Source organism: Penicillium solitum (genome assembly GCF_028829755.1).
Source record: "Penicillium solitum strain IBT 25940 chromosome Unknown utg000004l_segment0_segment0, whole genome shotgun sequence".
NCBI lineage: Eukaryota > Fungi > Ascomycota > Eurotiomycetes > Eurotiales > Aspergillaceae > Penicillium > Penicillium solitum.
In genome coordinates this window covers 904,027-917,574 of record NW_027072124.1, presented here as the reverse complement: position 1 = coordinate 917,574, position 13,548 = coordinate 904,027, and the positions used below count along the sequence as shown (strand labels likewise).

The 13,548-nt window shown below is 47.9% G+C and overlaps 5 protein-coding genes across 5 annotated transcripts; 1 reads left to right on the top strand and 4 right to left on the bottom strand.

Moving 5' to 3' along the window:
• Nucleotides 1-680: 680 nt before the first annotated feature.
• Nucleotides 681-2,443, bottom strand: N7455_006329 (sugar porter family MFS transporter). The gene is made up of 3 exons (XM_040959215.2): nt 2,332-2,443; nt 1,820-2,269; nt 681-1,728 (listed from the first exon to the last, which is right to left on the bottom strand). The coding sequence occupies exons 1-3, from the start codon at nt 2,378-2,380 to the stop codon at nt 785-787; spliced, it is 1,443 nt and encodes a 480-aa protein (XP_040810289.2). The 5' UTR covers nt 2,381-2,443; the 3' UTR covers nt 681-784.
• A 748-nt stretch (nt 2,444-3,191) lies between these two features.
• On the bottom strand, nt 3,192-5,945 carry N7455_006328 (uncharacterized protein; the record flags this gene model as incomplete). The annotated part of the gene is made up of 1 exon (XM_040959178.2): nt 3,192-5,945. One exon carries the CDS (start codon nt 5,943-5,945, stop codon nt 3,192-3,194), a length of 2,754 nt encoding a protein of 917 aa, XP_040810286.2.
• An 866-nt stretch (nt 5,946-6,811) lies between these two features.
• N7455_006327 (uncharacterized protein) lies at nt 6,812-9,487 on the bottom strand (the record flags this gene model as incomplete). The annotated part of the gene is made up of 1 exon (XM_040959249.2): nt 6,812-9,487. One exon carries the CDS (start codon nt 9,485-9,487, stop codon nt 6,812-6,814), a length of 2,676 nt encoding a protein of 891 aa, XP_040810367.2.
• An 858-nt stretch (nt 9,488-10,345) lies between these two features.
• N7455_006326 (uncharacterized protein) lies at nt 10,346-11,972 on the top strand (the record flags this gene model as incomplete). Its single annotated transcript, XM_040959272.2, has 3 exons — nt 10,346-10,943; nt 11,003-11,401; nt 11,491-11,972. 3 exons carry the CDS (start codon nt 10,346-10,348, stop codon nt 11,970-11,972), a joined length of 1,479 nt encoding a protein of 492 aa, XP_040810325.2.
• A 1,014-nt stretch (nt 11,973-12,986) lies between these two features.
• On the bottom strand, nt 12,987-13,274 carry N7455_006325 (uncharacterized protein; the record flags this gene model as incomplete). Its single annotated transcript, XM_065605326.1, has 1 exon — nt 12,987-13,274. The coding sequence occupies one exon, from the start codon at nt 13,272-13,274 to the stop codon at nt 12,987-12,989; it is 288 nt and encodes a 95-aa protein (XP_065461180.1).
• Nucleotides 13,275-13,548: the final 274 nt, after the last annotated feature.

Genomic DNA, 13,548 nt, shown 5'->3' with positions numbered 1-13,548 from the left:
GTTGACGCAGGCTCCAGCTCTTGATCTTTTGGGATGGGTGCCATCCATAATGCCAGAGATAAAAGAAAGTGTCCTGTACATTAGTGAGCTCTGATAGCGGTGGTCGGAGCTCGGCGGTCAGGAGCGACAGAACGGTTTTCTATGGGGTCTTTGTGGATAGCAGAAAACCAGGGCTTTTAAACCTCTACAGTTCAAAATACTCTTGTACAACTAAGGTTGTGGAGGAAAGGAATTAAAAAAAAAGCATAATGGCCGATCTAGTCTATAAGTTGTGCTACTCAGTGTCACACACGACACACCCCACAAAGTATATATTTCAACTTTAACAACATAAACCTAGATATATATCTACATCACCAATATAAAACATGTATGATTCTAATATTATAAGATAGCTATTTGAATAAGGGATATAATTGATTTAATAGTTAGGATTATATTTATAGCCGGTTACTCTACAAAGTGTAAACAGGCTTTCAGGTATAGGGAGGATCAACTGTGAATGTAAAAAATGGGTCTTCAACTAGAAAAGGGCGCCGAAAAACACATTCATTATATCGAGGGTTTCACATGTAGAAGTGATTAATGCTCCGTCTTGAGAGAGAGAGCTGATTCTGTATTGCAAGGAACCGGATCAAGAAACAGAGGCATTTTGGCAAGAGATCAAGATTTTTCTTCTCGTTCATCTGTTCCGCACCGAAGAAGAACTCGACATTGGAGGTATTGAGTTTACACTCAGACATCATCCTAAGGAGGTACAGCCTATCTTGAACAGCCTTCTGCATCACTTGCTCACATCCTCCACCATGACCGCCTCAATCTCCTTTTTCTCATTCTCAGCACTCACAAACGTCTCATCACCAAACAAGGAATCCATCTGCTCCAGAGTCTTGCCTTGTGTCTCAGGGAAGAAGAAGATGTAGCAAAGCATGGCAATCAGGTTCAAGACAAAGAAGACATAGAAGTAGGAGAAGCCAATTGAAGACAAGGCATTTGGCGAGACCTGGGCGAGCACAAGGTTGAGAGTCCAGTTGGTGAATGTGGTGATCGAATTACCCTGGTTACGAATATCGACGGGGAAGATCTCGGCAGGATAAACCCAAGAAATGATACCGACGAATGTATAGAAGAAATTGAACACGAAGTTCATAGCCACCATAGCTCGGAGCTGGTTCTGGTTTCCATCATTCCAGTGCTGGGACATGGCAGCATTGCAAACCAGTGCGCCGGCCATTCCTGCAGCAGAGAAAATGAGAGGCTTGATACGGCCCACGCGCTCCAACGCCCATAGACCTCCAGTGCAGTATATAATGGATAGGGCACCGGAGATTCCGATGATCATGAGAGACATTTGTGTGTCAAATCCAAGCGTTGCATAGATGCGAGTTCCGTAGTAATTGATCACGTTAATTCCGGATAAGACACCGAAGGCTTGTACGGCACAGCCCAGGATAAGACGGCGGCGCCAAGAGGGTTTGCGCAGGATTGAAGTCAAGGTGATCGCTGTGTGCAAGCGCTCTGCCTGGATGGTCTCTCGTATCTCCTGCAACTCCAACTCAATGTACTGTGCTGTCTCTGGTGTACCGTCGCCGTGTAGGTTTCGGAGTGAAACAAGAGCTTCCTCGTGGCGATCCTTTTCCATCAACCAACGCGGGGATTCGTTCAAGAACAGGACTCCGCTGGCTAGGGCCAGACCGGGGACACATTGGAAAGCAAGAGGGAAGCGCCCTAGAAAGCATATATCAGTATGAAGCGAAGAAAAATAATATGCGGTAAAGTCGACTTGGGCTAAACATCAGGATTAAAAGAGTCCGCTTACACTGGAAGGCAGTGTCATTGAAAGAACACCCATACCCCAGCCATTGAGCACAAAGGAATCCCCAACTTAACATCCACTGCAACAGACCGGACATCATACCACGCGAAGAAGCCTCGGCGATCTCACCAGCATACATAGGGATAACAGAAGTAAGCATGCCGACCGCAACGCCGGCAATAAAGCGGCCGATAATTAGCATAACCAGATTGATAGAACCGGCCTGTAATGCACACCCAAAGCATGATATACAAGAGCCAACAAAGACAGACCACTTCCGGCCCAGTCGATCACCAGTGAAGATGTTGATGATTGTGCCTAGGATGGCGCCGCCTTGGAATGAAGAGACAATGCCGCCGGTTACGCTGTCGTTTGGCTCAGAGAAGTATTTGATGAATTCAGTTTGGCCGATGGTTGATGTGATGATACCACTGTCATAGCCGAAGAGGAAACCTAATATAGAATGTTAATGTCTGGCTCCTTTCTGTGGAACTATGCTGATGTGCAATGCTGACCTCCAGTGGCCAGAAACATGGCAGTCAATAATGTCTTAAGTTTAGGCATATTGTCGGAAGTGATGAGAAATTCGCTTTTAAAACAATAGCCAAAGGATGACACAGTTCAGGCATAATCTGGCAGTATACCCCGTGGGGATACTCCAGGCATATTATATAGGGATCGAAGCAATAATGGAGCTAGACCCTAAACGATCTAGTCTTCTCTTGTTGGCTTGCTTTAAGTTTCGAAAAGAAGGGGAGGGCTTGTGTTGCGTGGTCTACAGGGTTTGCCACCCAACGGGAAAAACGAAATTTAGAAGTCAAAAAAATGGAGACCTTCGGTCTGATTTTCCCCGAAGTATTGAGCCGTACTATCTGAATTAGCTCAAGACCAAGACAATAATAGTTGCCTACAAGCCTCGGCTGGGTGTTACCCCATAGGTTGGGGAGCGGGGGGAGTGGAGTCTTGGCATTTTAGTTGGTATTTGGGGGGGGTTAATAAACATGGCGACATTCGGGATATAAGGCGGCATATAGGAGTAGGTCAATAAGATTGATAGAATGATAGCCCCTGGACGGTAGGTCTGGAAAACCACTTCTAACAGGAAAGTTTATAAAATAGAGGAGGGTTAGGGTTAATTTGGCCTTGGCATTCCTTAACTATCCATGGTAATCGGCACCAGGGAGCGCAAACGTTTTCGAAACTATGAGGTTTGCAACAAGGAGCGGATTTTCAAGGGGGTTGACTGCAGTCTGGCAAGGGAATGACTTTGGTGGATGAGGTGTTTTGTGGCCTTGAGGAGGAGAAAAGTGTCAGTTACTATATATGATATGGCTCGTTGTGTGTCTAGAAATAGAACTTTATGATTCTAAGATCTCTATAGCTGAATAAATACAGTGTACATTCCATGACTGAGCTCCAACTCTGTCCCGTCGATGAGTTTCCTTTCCCCTTTTCCAAAGCCAACCTCAGCCTGCTTCATATCGAGCGGGAGCTTGACAGTAGCAGTAGTCCCAAATGGCACCTGAAGGTCCAATTTCATCGAAATATCTTCCGTGCGCAAGAACTCAATCGCAATCAAACCATATGGAGAATCAACGGATCCTTTAACATGGTTAAATTCAGACTCGTAAGGAGGATCAACCTCAAAAGTGCGGTATGCCTCTGAAATAGGTTTCAACCCAAGTACAGCAGCATAGAACCATTCGTAGATTGTACCCAACATGTCGTGGCACTTGCTACGACATTCATCCTGCCAGAACTCTAGCAGAGTTGTCTCTCCACGGCGCAAAAAACGCATGTATGACGGGTGCTCCTCTTGTCTTGCCATTTGCAGAACAAGATCCGGACGCTTCGCATCAGCCAGCGTGTTAAAGAGGAAGCGTAGACCGATTTCACCAGCGCGGATTTTGCCATCGGCTACATCATCCAAGAAAGCGGCCATCACGTCGCTGTGGTGCTTGGCGGGCACAAGACCAAATTGCAAAGCCATTGCTTGGGCGATTGCGTCGCGGTCCCTTTCTGGGTAGTTATCGAGTGATGTGTAATAGACATAGGGGCGCGACGGGTCATCGGTCACCAGGAGGTGGTGGTTGTAGGTGTCGTAGATACGAGCAGACCACTGTTTGAACCTCTCTGCTTCTTCAAGTTTGCCGAGCTCGCGTGCCATCATCTCAACGCACTGGAGGCAACGGTAGTAGACCGCTGTCTCGATGTTTGCTTGGTTGTTGCCGAAGGCGATTCTTCGACCCCAGTCGCCGAGTCCATGCTCAATCAGTCCACCCTTGCGCTCTTTGGTCTGCATGTATTCCATATATCGAACTGCAGCGGGGTACACCTTTGGGATAACGTGTGTGGACCCATAGTACTGTCGCAGGATATCAGGAAGCAGACACAGTGCACAGCCCCAGGTGATGGTGTCATGCAGAGGACCACACATATAGCGTATCTCGGGTGCCATTGTTGGCACGAGACCACTAGGCTCCTGGCTGTCCAAGATGTCATCAAGAATTTTGGTGTACAAGCTCTCCATGTCGCGAATGTATTGTGTAGCCGGAGCCAGCAGATGTGTGACTTCAAGCCAACCAAACTTCTCGATTTGCGGGCAATCTGTGTGATAGCTGAAGAGATTGCTGCTAAATGACCAATATAGGGCATTCAGCAGCGAGTTGACATCGTCTTTATCGGTTGTCATAGTCCCGAGCTTTCTAGCCGCCGAGGAAATATGACGACCAACCGCAGAACGAATGATGGGCAATCCGTCACCTGCATCCAAAGAGACACCCTCTACTTGAATGTATCTAGCACTCGTGAAACTGAAGTCTGGCGTCCATATTTCAGGCTGGCCAGTACCAGACAGGATGATTCTGGAAAAGACCCCGGTCTCGAACTCCTTGAACAGCGGATCGGGCATTAAAACAGTGCCGTCTTCTCTAACAGTCTCAGAGTATCGAACAATAATCTCTGATCCCGCCGCACCTTCGACTTCGATTTTGACCATGGTAGATGCATTCTGACCCAGGTCATAACAAACAACTCCCTTCTTGGGGCTGTGAATGTTTACCGGCTCGAAGGTTTCGTGGAGAACAACTGGAGGCTGTGTCTGGTAATAAATATGGCCTCTCGGGCCGGTTAGAGGCTTAACTGGCGCCCATTCAGTATCATTGAAACCGGCAGAGTCCCAGCCTGAAGGGTAGAGACGTCGATCATGGTTCTCGGAGGCATAGATGTTAGCCAGCGTGGTAGCGCTCTTCCTCACTTTCCAAGAAGCATCGGAGATGAGAACAGTATGCTCGCCATCGTCGTAGAAAAGATGCAATTCACCAAAGAAGCAAAGTTCATTCCCGTACCGGACGTATGTGTTATCTTCGTACATGGGCCAGAAGAAGTGATCATCACCACCCTTGTCTCCAGCATAGAAGCCGTTGCCCAGATGAACACCTAGGGCATTCTGCCCTGCATCAAGATGGTCTGACACGTCGTAGGACGTAAACTGGACACGGCGGTGGTAATTGGTCCAACCGGGGTCGAGTCGATGGTCGGAAGCAGGCTGTCCATTCACCGACATATTAAAATGGCCGAGTCCCGATGCGAACAAGATAGCCCGAGCTGGTTTTCGCGCCAACTCAAAGGACTTCCTGAGATAGATGGGTTTGTCGCCTCCATCGCCGATCCAAACTGCCTTCCAGCGATCTGCCTCATTTTCGAACCAAGACTTGAAAATCAGACTGGTGTGAGGCATGTATGTCTGGTTCATGCTGTAAGGCGGTAGAAGATGAGACCGCGGGTATGCCGTGAAAAGATGTCCTATCGAGCTATGGTAGGCATTGTTGTTTTGATCCCACACTGTGATTCTCCAAAAGTGACTGGTGGTAGATTGGAAGCCGTTGGAGGGCTTGCAGGGGATGTTTCTTTGTTCCTTGCTCTCAACGCGCTCAGAGTCCCAAACCAGTTTGGAGATATCTGGGCTGTTTGATTCAAGATCTGTGGCATTGGTTGTCACCACAATGCGATAGGCGTATTGAGTGGCATCTTGGTCTTCACTCTCAATTGCCCAGTAGAAGCGGATTTCATCAGTGTCGATTCCAAGCACTTCATGGAAACCATGGATGCCATGGCGAGAAATATGCATGGTTTGCTATGGCGTCTGAGAATGGAAGTGAGTGAATTATTGAAAGGTCAATTTCAAAATGTTCAAAACTATCGAGAAGGGTCAGGTGTTTCAAACGTCACCACTGAGCGACACAATGTGGATGTCCGAGCTGGGCAAAAACAACGCAATACTCGGTGTTACTTCTACCGAAGAACCCCGCAAAATACTCTAGACGGGTCAACTAGATGAGAAAGTCCCGCGGGGAAAGAGGAAGACAGGTCACCCGAGTCAACAATCCATGCAAGTGGAGACCGCTAAGATGGCGGCGATCTACCAATAAGAGGCGGAAAACGCCGCCGCTATGGGGCAACCTTATAAATTGGAGCCCCACTAGCGCGGCCCTAGTTATGTCGGAAAGAAAGTATCGGCATTCGGCGCGCTATCGGGCTGCAATCTCGGCAGTGACTTTCTGTTCAGTAAGCGTTGATAACATGAAAGTGTTCATGTTCAATTCCCAGATATTCTAAGCAGGGAATATTGTTGAACTCCGCAGACACGGGATAGTCTAGACTTGTGGGTCTCCCAACTGGCAATTAGAGAGTACCAATTGTCACGGAAGTAGTGGTAATTTTGGAAGCAACACAATATTCTACATTGACTATGTATGAATTGCTCGAATATAGCAAAAACTAAGGTATCTGCTTATGGCCTATGGAGGCTATTTTTCGTCTAAAGAGGTAACATAAATTCTACGCCATGCTTTTACTTCGTACGCCACTCGAGATGGGATGTGGACAAACTCATTAAATAATTGAAAAGTTGCGGAGAAAGATTCAATGCTCTGGCCTTCCACTTCAACGGTATATGAGGTGTGTATTCACTAAATGACATGGCTTCTGTTGTATCTACTCCATGTTTGGATCCCAAGGACACGGAAGGGACTCGTCGACAGGGAATGTTTCCTTTTCGCCGAATGGTAAAGACAATGGCTCTGGTGGCCATTGGGTTGACTGGTATGGGACTTTCCAGCTGTGCAATCCTGACCCAACATGCTTCACATCCCCCGATCCCGGCAACTTGACGTCCGCCGTGGTATTAGGGGGGACTTGAACCTCAACCCAGAGACTCTCATCCTGCGTCTTTGAATCCTGTATGATCATCCACCTAACTCTGTACATTCCATATCCGCTCAGGTATTCACCTTCTGCCCATTTCAACCCGCCTCCCGGGACAGGTTCGATCTTGATGCCCTTCCAGCCGGCTTCCTGGATACGGAATCCGAGGATGACACTATGCATCCAGCTTCCAACAGCCCCCAAGGCATAGTGATTGAAGCTGGTCATCTCTCCTGGATTGATGGATCCGTCCGGAAGCAAGCTATCCCAACGTTCCCACATCGTAGTAGCACCCATGGTCACAGGATATAGCCAGCTTGGATTTTTCCGAGACAGGAGCATGCGGTAGAATATATCTGTTTGCCCAACTTTGGACAAAGCGTGGCCGATATATGGGGTACCAGCGAACCCTGTGCCGATTCTGTATCGGCTGCTTTCAAGTATAATACTAGAAAGGTAGCGACCAGCGTATAGTTCTTGCTTTTCGGATGGAATCAAATTGAACTGCATTGCAAGAGCGAACGCGGTTTGTGTGCAATTGGCCACAAGGCCAGCAGGGGTGATGTATTCGTGAGCAAAGATGGATCGAATTTTCTCCGACGCGACTGTGTATGCCTGGACATCTGCCTTCTCGTCTAAGATCTCACTGATGATTGTCATCAATGTGGTTATATGAGCGAGGAATGCATCCGAAACGAAAGTCGGGTTGGTGGTTGCTTTTCCACAGTCATCAGGAGGAGCAGAAGGATCAAGCCAGTCTCCAAGTTTCCAGTCGGCAGTATAGTTCCATAATAGATTTTCACGACGTGGGATGGCATCCAACCAGGCCTTCATACTCGAATACTGTCGAGCTAGGACCTGTCGGTCGCCGGTGGCTCGATACAAGGACCAAGGGAGCATCACGGAGACATCTCCCCAGATTGCATGTGCATCTTCATCGAAGCCATCAATCACGTTTGGAACTACCAGCGGTACAATCCCTCCTGCCTCCTGCTGTTCGTACTTGAGGTCGTCGAGCCAAGTCTTCAGGATCCCCCCCGTACGGTAGAGGTAATTCCCCGTGTCAGCAAAGACATTGATGTCGCCGGTCCAACCCAGTCGTTCGTCTCGCTGTGGACAGTCGGTCGGTATTCCTAGGAAGTTTCCTCGCATCGACCATATGATATTTTCATGAAGTCTGTTGAGCAGAGGGTTCGAACATGAGAAAGACCCTGTTCTAGTCATATCCGAATGGACCACAATTCCCGTCACGCAATCCGTTGTCAGGGCACCTGGCCAGTTGTCCACTCCCACGTACCGGAAACCATGATACGTGAAATTTGGCTCCCATTCGAGGGTGCCATCGCCACCCAAGATTACAGTATCTCGGGCCTTCGCAGCCCGCAACGTGCGGGTGGCGCATTCCCCATTTTCCAGGGCCTCGACGAATTGGAGCTGGATTTTGTGTCCTGCACTACCTCCAACCACCTTTATTCGGAGCCAGCCCACCATGTTTTGCCCCATGTCGATGATAGACTGGCCAGATGGACTCTTCAGGATTGCAATAGGTTGATTCTCTTGCGTGCGCCGTATCGGTGGACCAGCGGGGGATGCAAGGGGATCAGTTATTGGTTTGCAAGTGACACTCCCCCACTGGGTGAGCTGCGACAATGACTGGTTTGCGTCGAACACTTCACCGTCATACAGCTCGGCAGAGAGTGTCGGACCATATCCCCATTGCCAACCGTTGTCTGTTCCCAGCACAATGGAGTCACCATCCTCGTACTCGACTCGGAGGAGAGCAATAAGTCCAAGGGCGGAACCGTATACATTTGTCTTGCCAGCGCGCCAGCCAAGACGTCCACAGTACCACCCTGGAGCAACGGTGACATCAAGTGTATTGAGGTCGGAACCCACATGGGAGGAAATATCGAATGTTTGGTATGTGAGCCGGTTCTTGTAGTTGGTCCATCCCGGTGACAAAACGTGGTCGCCAATCGCGTGTCCATTCAGCTTAGCAGTATAAATGCCATGAGAAGTGACATAAAGACGAGCCCGGGAGATTTGTTGACGAAGAGAGAATTCTCGTCTGAAGACTGTCGGCCGATGATAATTCTCCGTCCGGTTTGCGGACTCGGCTTCAATCAGATGGCATTTCCAGTCTTCTTGATGGAGCAAGCCAGCCTCAACTGTTGCAACGTTGGACCATTCTGTCAGGTTCCCCTGCTCATCCGAAGCGCGAACCCGAACGAGGGCAACTTCCATAGACAACAATGGTGTTGCAGGCCACGGAACAAAGAGACATTGGTTTGAGCAAGAGACATAGGTTTTTGTCACCCCATGACGCGAAATCTCGATGGTGTAAGACTGTTGTATCCAATCCTGACCCTCGCCTATGTAGCTCCATGAAATGCGCGGGCAATCTTCTCCTATGCCAATATCCCTCGCTTCACGATGCTCAAAGCGTATATCGATGACTTTCGGCATTGTGAAACAGCAACTTGATGGGTACTTCGAGCGCTTCCGTGTGAATTGTCAATGGAAGAATTTAGGTGCAAGATAGCCGGGTATTATCGCCTCCCAGGTCAGAATCACCACGTCTCGGGAGTAAATACCCCGAGATATGCCAAGTTAGAGGAACCTAAGAGATCAAAGGTAATGATTCCAGCCCATGAGGTATAACCTAGCAAACCAACCTTGGAATGTAGGCGGGAACTAGCCAATGATAACTACACCACGCCGCAATGGCGCTAATCCGAGATTGGTATAATTAAAATCTACTTTTCTGGGTATCCGTGAAACTACAACACTGCAAGTAGTCAATTGGTCAGTCCATCAGAGCTCTATCTCACTGTGTTATCCATGGATCAATCAAATTTCAGCCCACAATTCCAGCCCACAACCCATTTTAGGTGTGCACCTGGGCATGGACCTCGGGATTTCACCCATTTTCTAACTCCGGCAAAAAGCCAAACCCCGATCCAATCAAGAGCATCTTAATGTCGGCAAGTGGGTTCCCGATCCCCCAGCAAATATGTCGGCAATTCCCGAGCTGCTTTCCATCCTTTCCCCCGTGGGACACTTTCTAGGGAATGCCAGAAAAAAAAAGAAAAGCAGATCGACTTTGGTCAGGTCTGTCAGTGTCTGGCTTTCCCACCAATACCACATCTGTCTACCATCCCCACAATTTTCTGTGGAGTGGGCAACGGGAATTATACTTCCTTCCCCGCGATCCCTTCCCCGGACTTCCCAATATAAAAACGGGTTGCTGACCATTTCTATCTTTATTCAACCAGGCTGTTGGCATTTCATTTCACCATCTCGTGCTTCCAGTGGATTTTCATTATGCAGGCCCAACTCCGATTGCTACTATGTGTAGCTGCTATTTCCCTCGGCGGTGCTGTGATCGGTATTGACACCGGAATCATTGCCACAGTGATTGCGCAGGATTCCTTCAACGATTTCATGTTTCCCCCCGGGACCAAGAATGCCTCCAGCCTTCTTGGCGCTATTGTTGCCATGTCTTCTACAGGCTCAGCAGTAGGCTCTTTACTTTGTGGGCTCACCCTTGAAAAATTGGGTCGCAAGTACACGATTATGATCTCGACCCTGTTTACTATTGTCGGAGCGGTGTTCCAAACTGCCGCTAATGGAGTGGCTATGATGATCATAGGCAGGCTGATCTGCGGTATCGCACTTGGAATTCTTAGTCCCTCCATCTCGGTTTACATCTCTGAATTAGCCCGACCACAGGAGCGAGGAAGATTCATTGGAGCCTTCGGTCTCATTATGTCGATCGGGTTCTGCGTTGCGAATTGGATTGGATACGCATGTTCCTTCGCGAATACATCCAAAATCTGGCGTCTTGAGTTAGCTATGCAGTTCCCTGTGGCAGTTGTGCTGCTCATTTTCTGCATTTTCCTTCCCGAGTCTCCCCGTTGGTGTACGTATAACACCCCATCTCGCAGCGAAGTATCATCTCTGACATATATCTCCCTGCAGTGGCCGAAAAGAACCGACCAGAGAAATTCGAAGCCTCCATTCGTCGCATATATGCATCGGAACCAGAAGAAGTCATTCTGAAATTGCAAGTTGAAATCCAGAGCCAAATTGCCATCGAAGCAGCAGAGCGTGAGAATGCAACCCTCGGCCATGCCCTGATCGAGTTGTTCAGCAAGAAATTCATCAGGCGGACAGCTCTTGCCATTGCGGTCATGCAAGTTGGAATTCTCAGTGGATCTCTTGCTATTCAGAACTACCAGTCTCTCATGTACAAGGCTCTTGGCTTCAATGGTCAAGAGCTTCTTCTAATCAGTGGCTGCTATGGTTTTATGGGAGTCGTTGGGCAATTGATAAACCTTGCTGGGGTTTCTGATAAGTGGCCTCGGGTGCGCACGATGTGTAAGTTCCTTTTCCTATCATCCCTTTGTACCCTTTTTCTTTCGTGAATGAAATCCTATTTGTAATATCCTGTTAACATTGATATATAGGGGTCGGATGTATCGTTCTTGCTGCCATGCTATCCATATTAGCAGCACTATCCAAAGAATACGGCAGCGGTCAGAACATTGTCGGGGCTCGTGCTGGAGTGGCATTCATCTTCATATACTCAGCGTTGTACGCCGTGTTTTTCAACTCCACTCTATACGCAGTCGCTGCCGAGATATTCCCTCAGCATCTGCGTGGTTATGGGACTGGCGTCGCAGCATTTTGTCAAAGTGTTTCCGGCATCTGGATAGGCCAAGTTACCCCCTTCGCATTTGATGCGATTACTTGGAAGTACTACTTTGTCTTCATTGGCTCCCTTCTCGCTTTAGGCGCACTATATGCCTTCTTTTTGGTCGAAACAAACAATGTTTCTTTGGAAGAAATTGCAGGAAGGTTTGGTGACCATGTTATTTCTGCTGATAAGGTTGAGACCGCCGTTGTGGAGAAAAGAGGAGAACAGACAACAGAGCACCTTGAAGGCTAATTGTGGAATACATGATGTATCCGCTTCCCGTTATCTGAATGTGAGTTATATATTTCAGCACTGTGGTTTTACTAAAGGTAATACAATACGTATCCTAAATCTTGTGTTCCTCTCGAACGATAATGTAACCTTCAAATGAAGGAATTCAATTAGTATGCGCTTATATATACAGACTATGGCTTACATACGGTCAAGGGGCTGGTGGTGGGAGCCCATAGATTCACCCAGGTGTAGGAGTGTGTATTATCAATCTGTCTCTATCTGCTACTTGTAACCTCAAAATCCCAATGCTCGCCTACATAACGCCTGAACAACACCTAACTAAAAGGAAAAAGGCGAGGGTGATGTGTACTGATCGTAGTGGGGAGCCTATCTCCCCACTATCTCCCCACTACAATATATAAAAAATATAAATTTAGTTGAAATATTTTGAAATCTGTCAATAAAAGTCACGTGTTACGCTAATTTTGCTTACTAAAAAGGCCCTCGGGCGCCCACGGTGTCTATGGGCCATGGGCCTATCGATACCTAGTTAGGGCCCATTTCCCGCTTACATAAGGCCCGTGGGCAATGCCCACCCGCCCGTCCATGGGCGATGTCGCAGTCTAACTATATCTACGGCAAGAAGTCTGGTTTAGTACCGGGACACTAAAACACTATATATTATTACCACGCTATATCGACTAGTATTACTCACTTACTGTTATATTGTAGGTACTTTGTTAGACGCTTCAGCAAGGCCGGCAAGCGCAAACGTCCGCTCGAATTTGCCGAGTGGATAGCGACCTTTGAGCTCGCTATACCGGTCCCTTCGGTTAGATAGGTAGATGACGACTAGGATAAAGATACTTTGCGCTGGAAATGGTAGCTAAGGAGGAAACCGAATTTTCCGCTCGAGCTCTTATTGATATTTGCTATGCTATGCTAGGAAATAATAACACATTCATGTGAGTAGACATTGCAAACGCTCACAGGAAGATTATATACTTGGTTGATAAGACAGTAAGTAGCCTCTTAGACGAGTACTGTCCACTTCTGGTTCCGCATTCCTGTGCTATTTTCAAAATCGGAGTCTGCTAGGGCCAATAATCCAACATGGTAAAGGCTCTGACAAAATGACACTGACCTGCCTGATGTCCTGACTGTGATGGTAATCGGATGATACTTTTGGTCAGATTTATCACATGACAATTGACTCTTTGCCTCTGCTTTGGGGGCCTGCATCCATGATGGCAGATTGTATGTGGTCGGGGAATGCGAGATCTCGGCCATTTCTGCCTGCGACTTTTCATTCTTAGCCATGTTTTGATTAGGGGAATAGGTGTTGTACTTGTCGAGAAGAGCTATCAGCTGAAGGGAACACCATACGGCATGTAGCTGTCTCAATCATTTTGCAATGTCCTCACTAGCGTCGGTCGGAGTGGCCAGAGTTTTATGTGTGGTTGAATTAAGTCTGGTAAGGCTATCCCAGAGTTCACGGGCCAGTCGAAACGCACTTCTCTTCTGCATTTGGGTTGTATTTTCGTTGAACAAAGGACATAGGACAAAGATTGGCTAGGAAATCATCAGTCGTCGT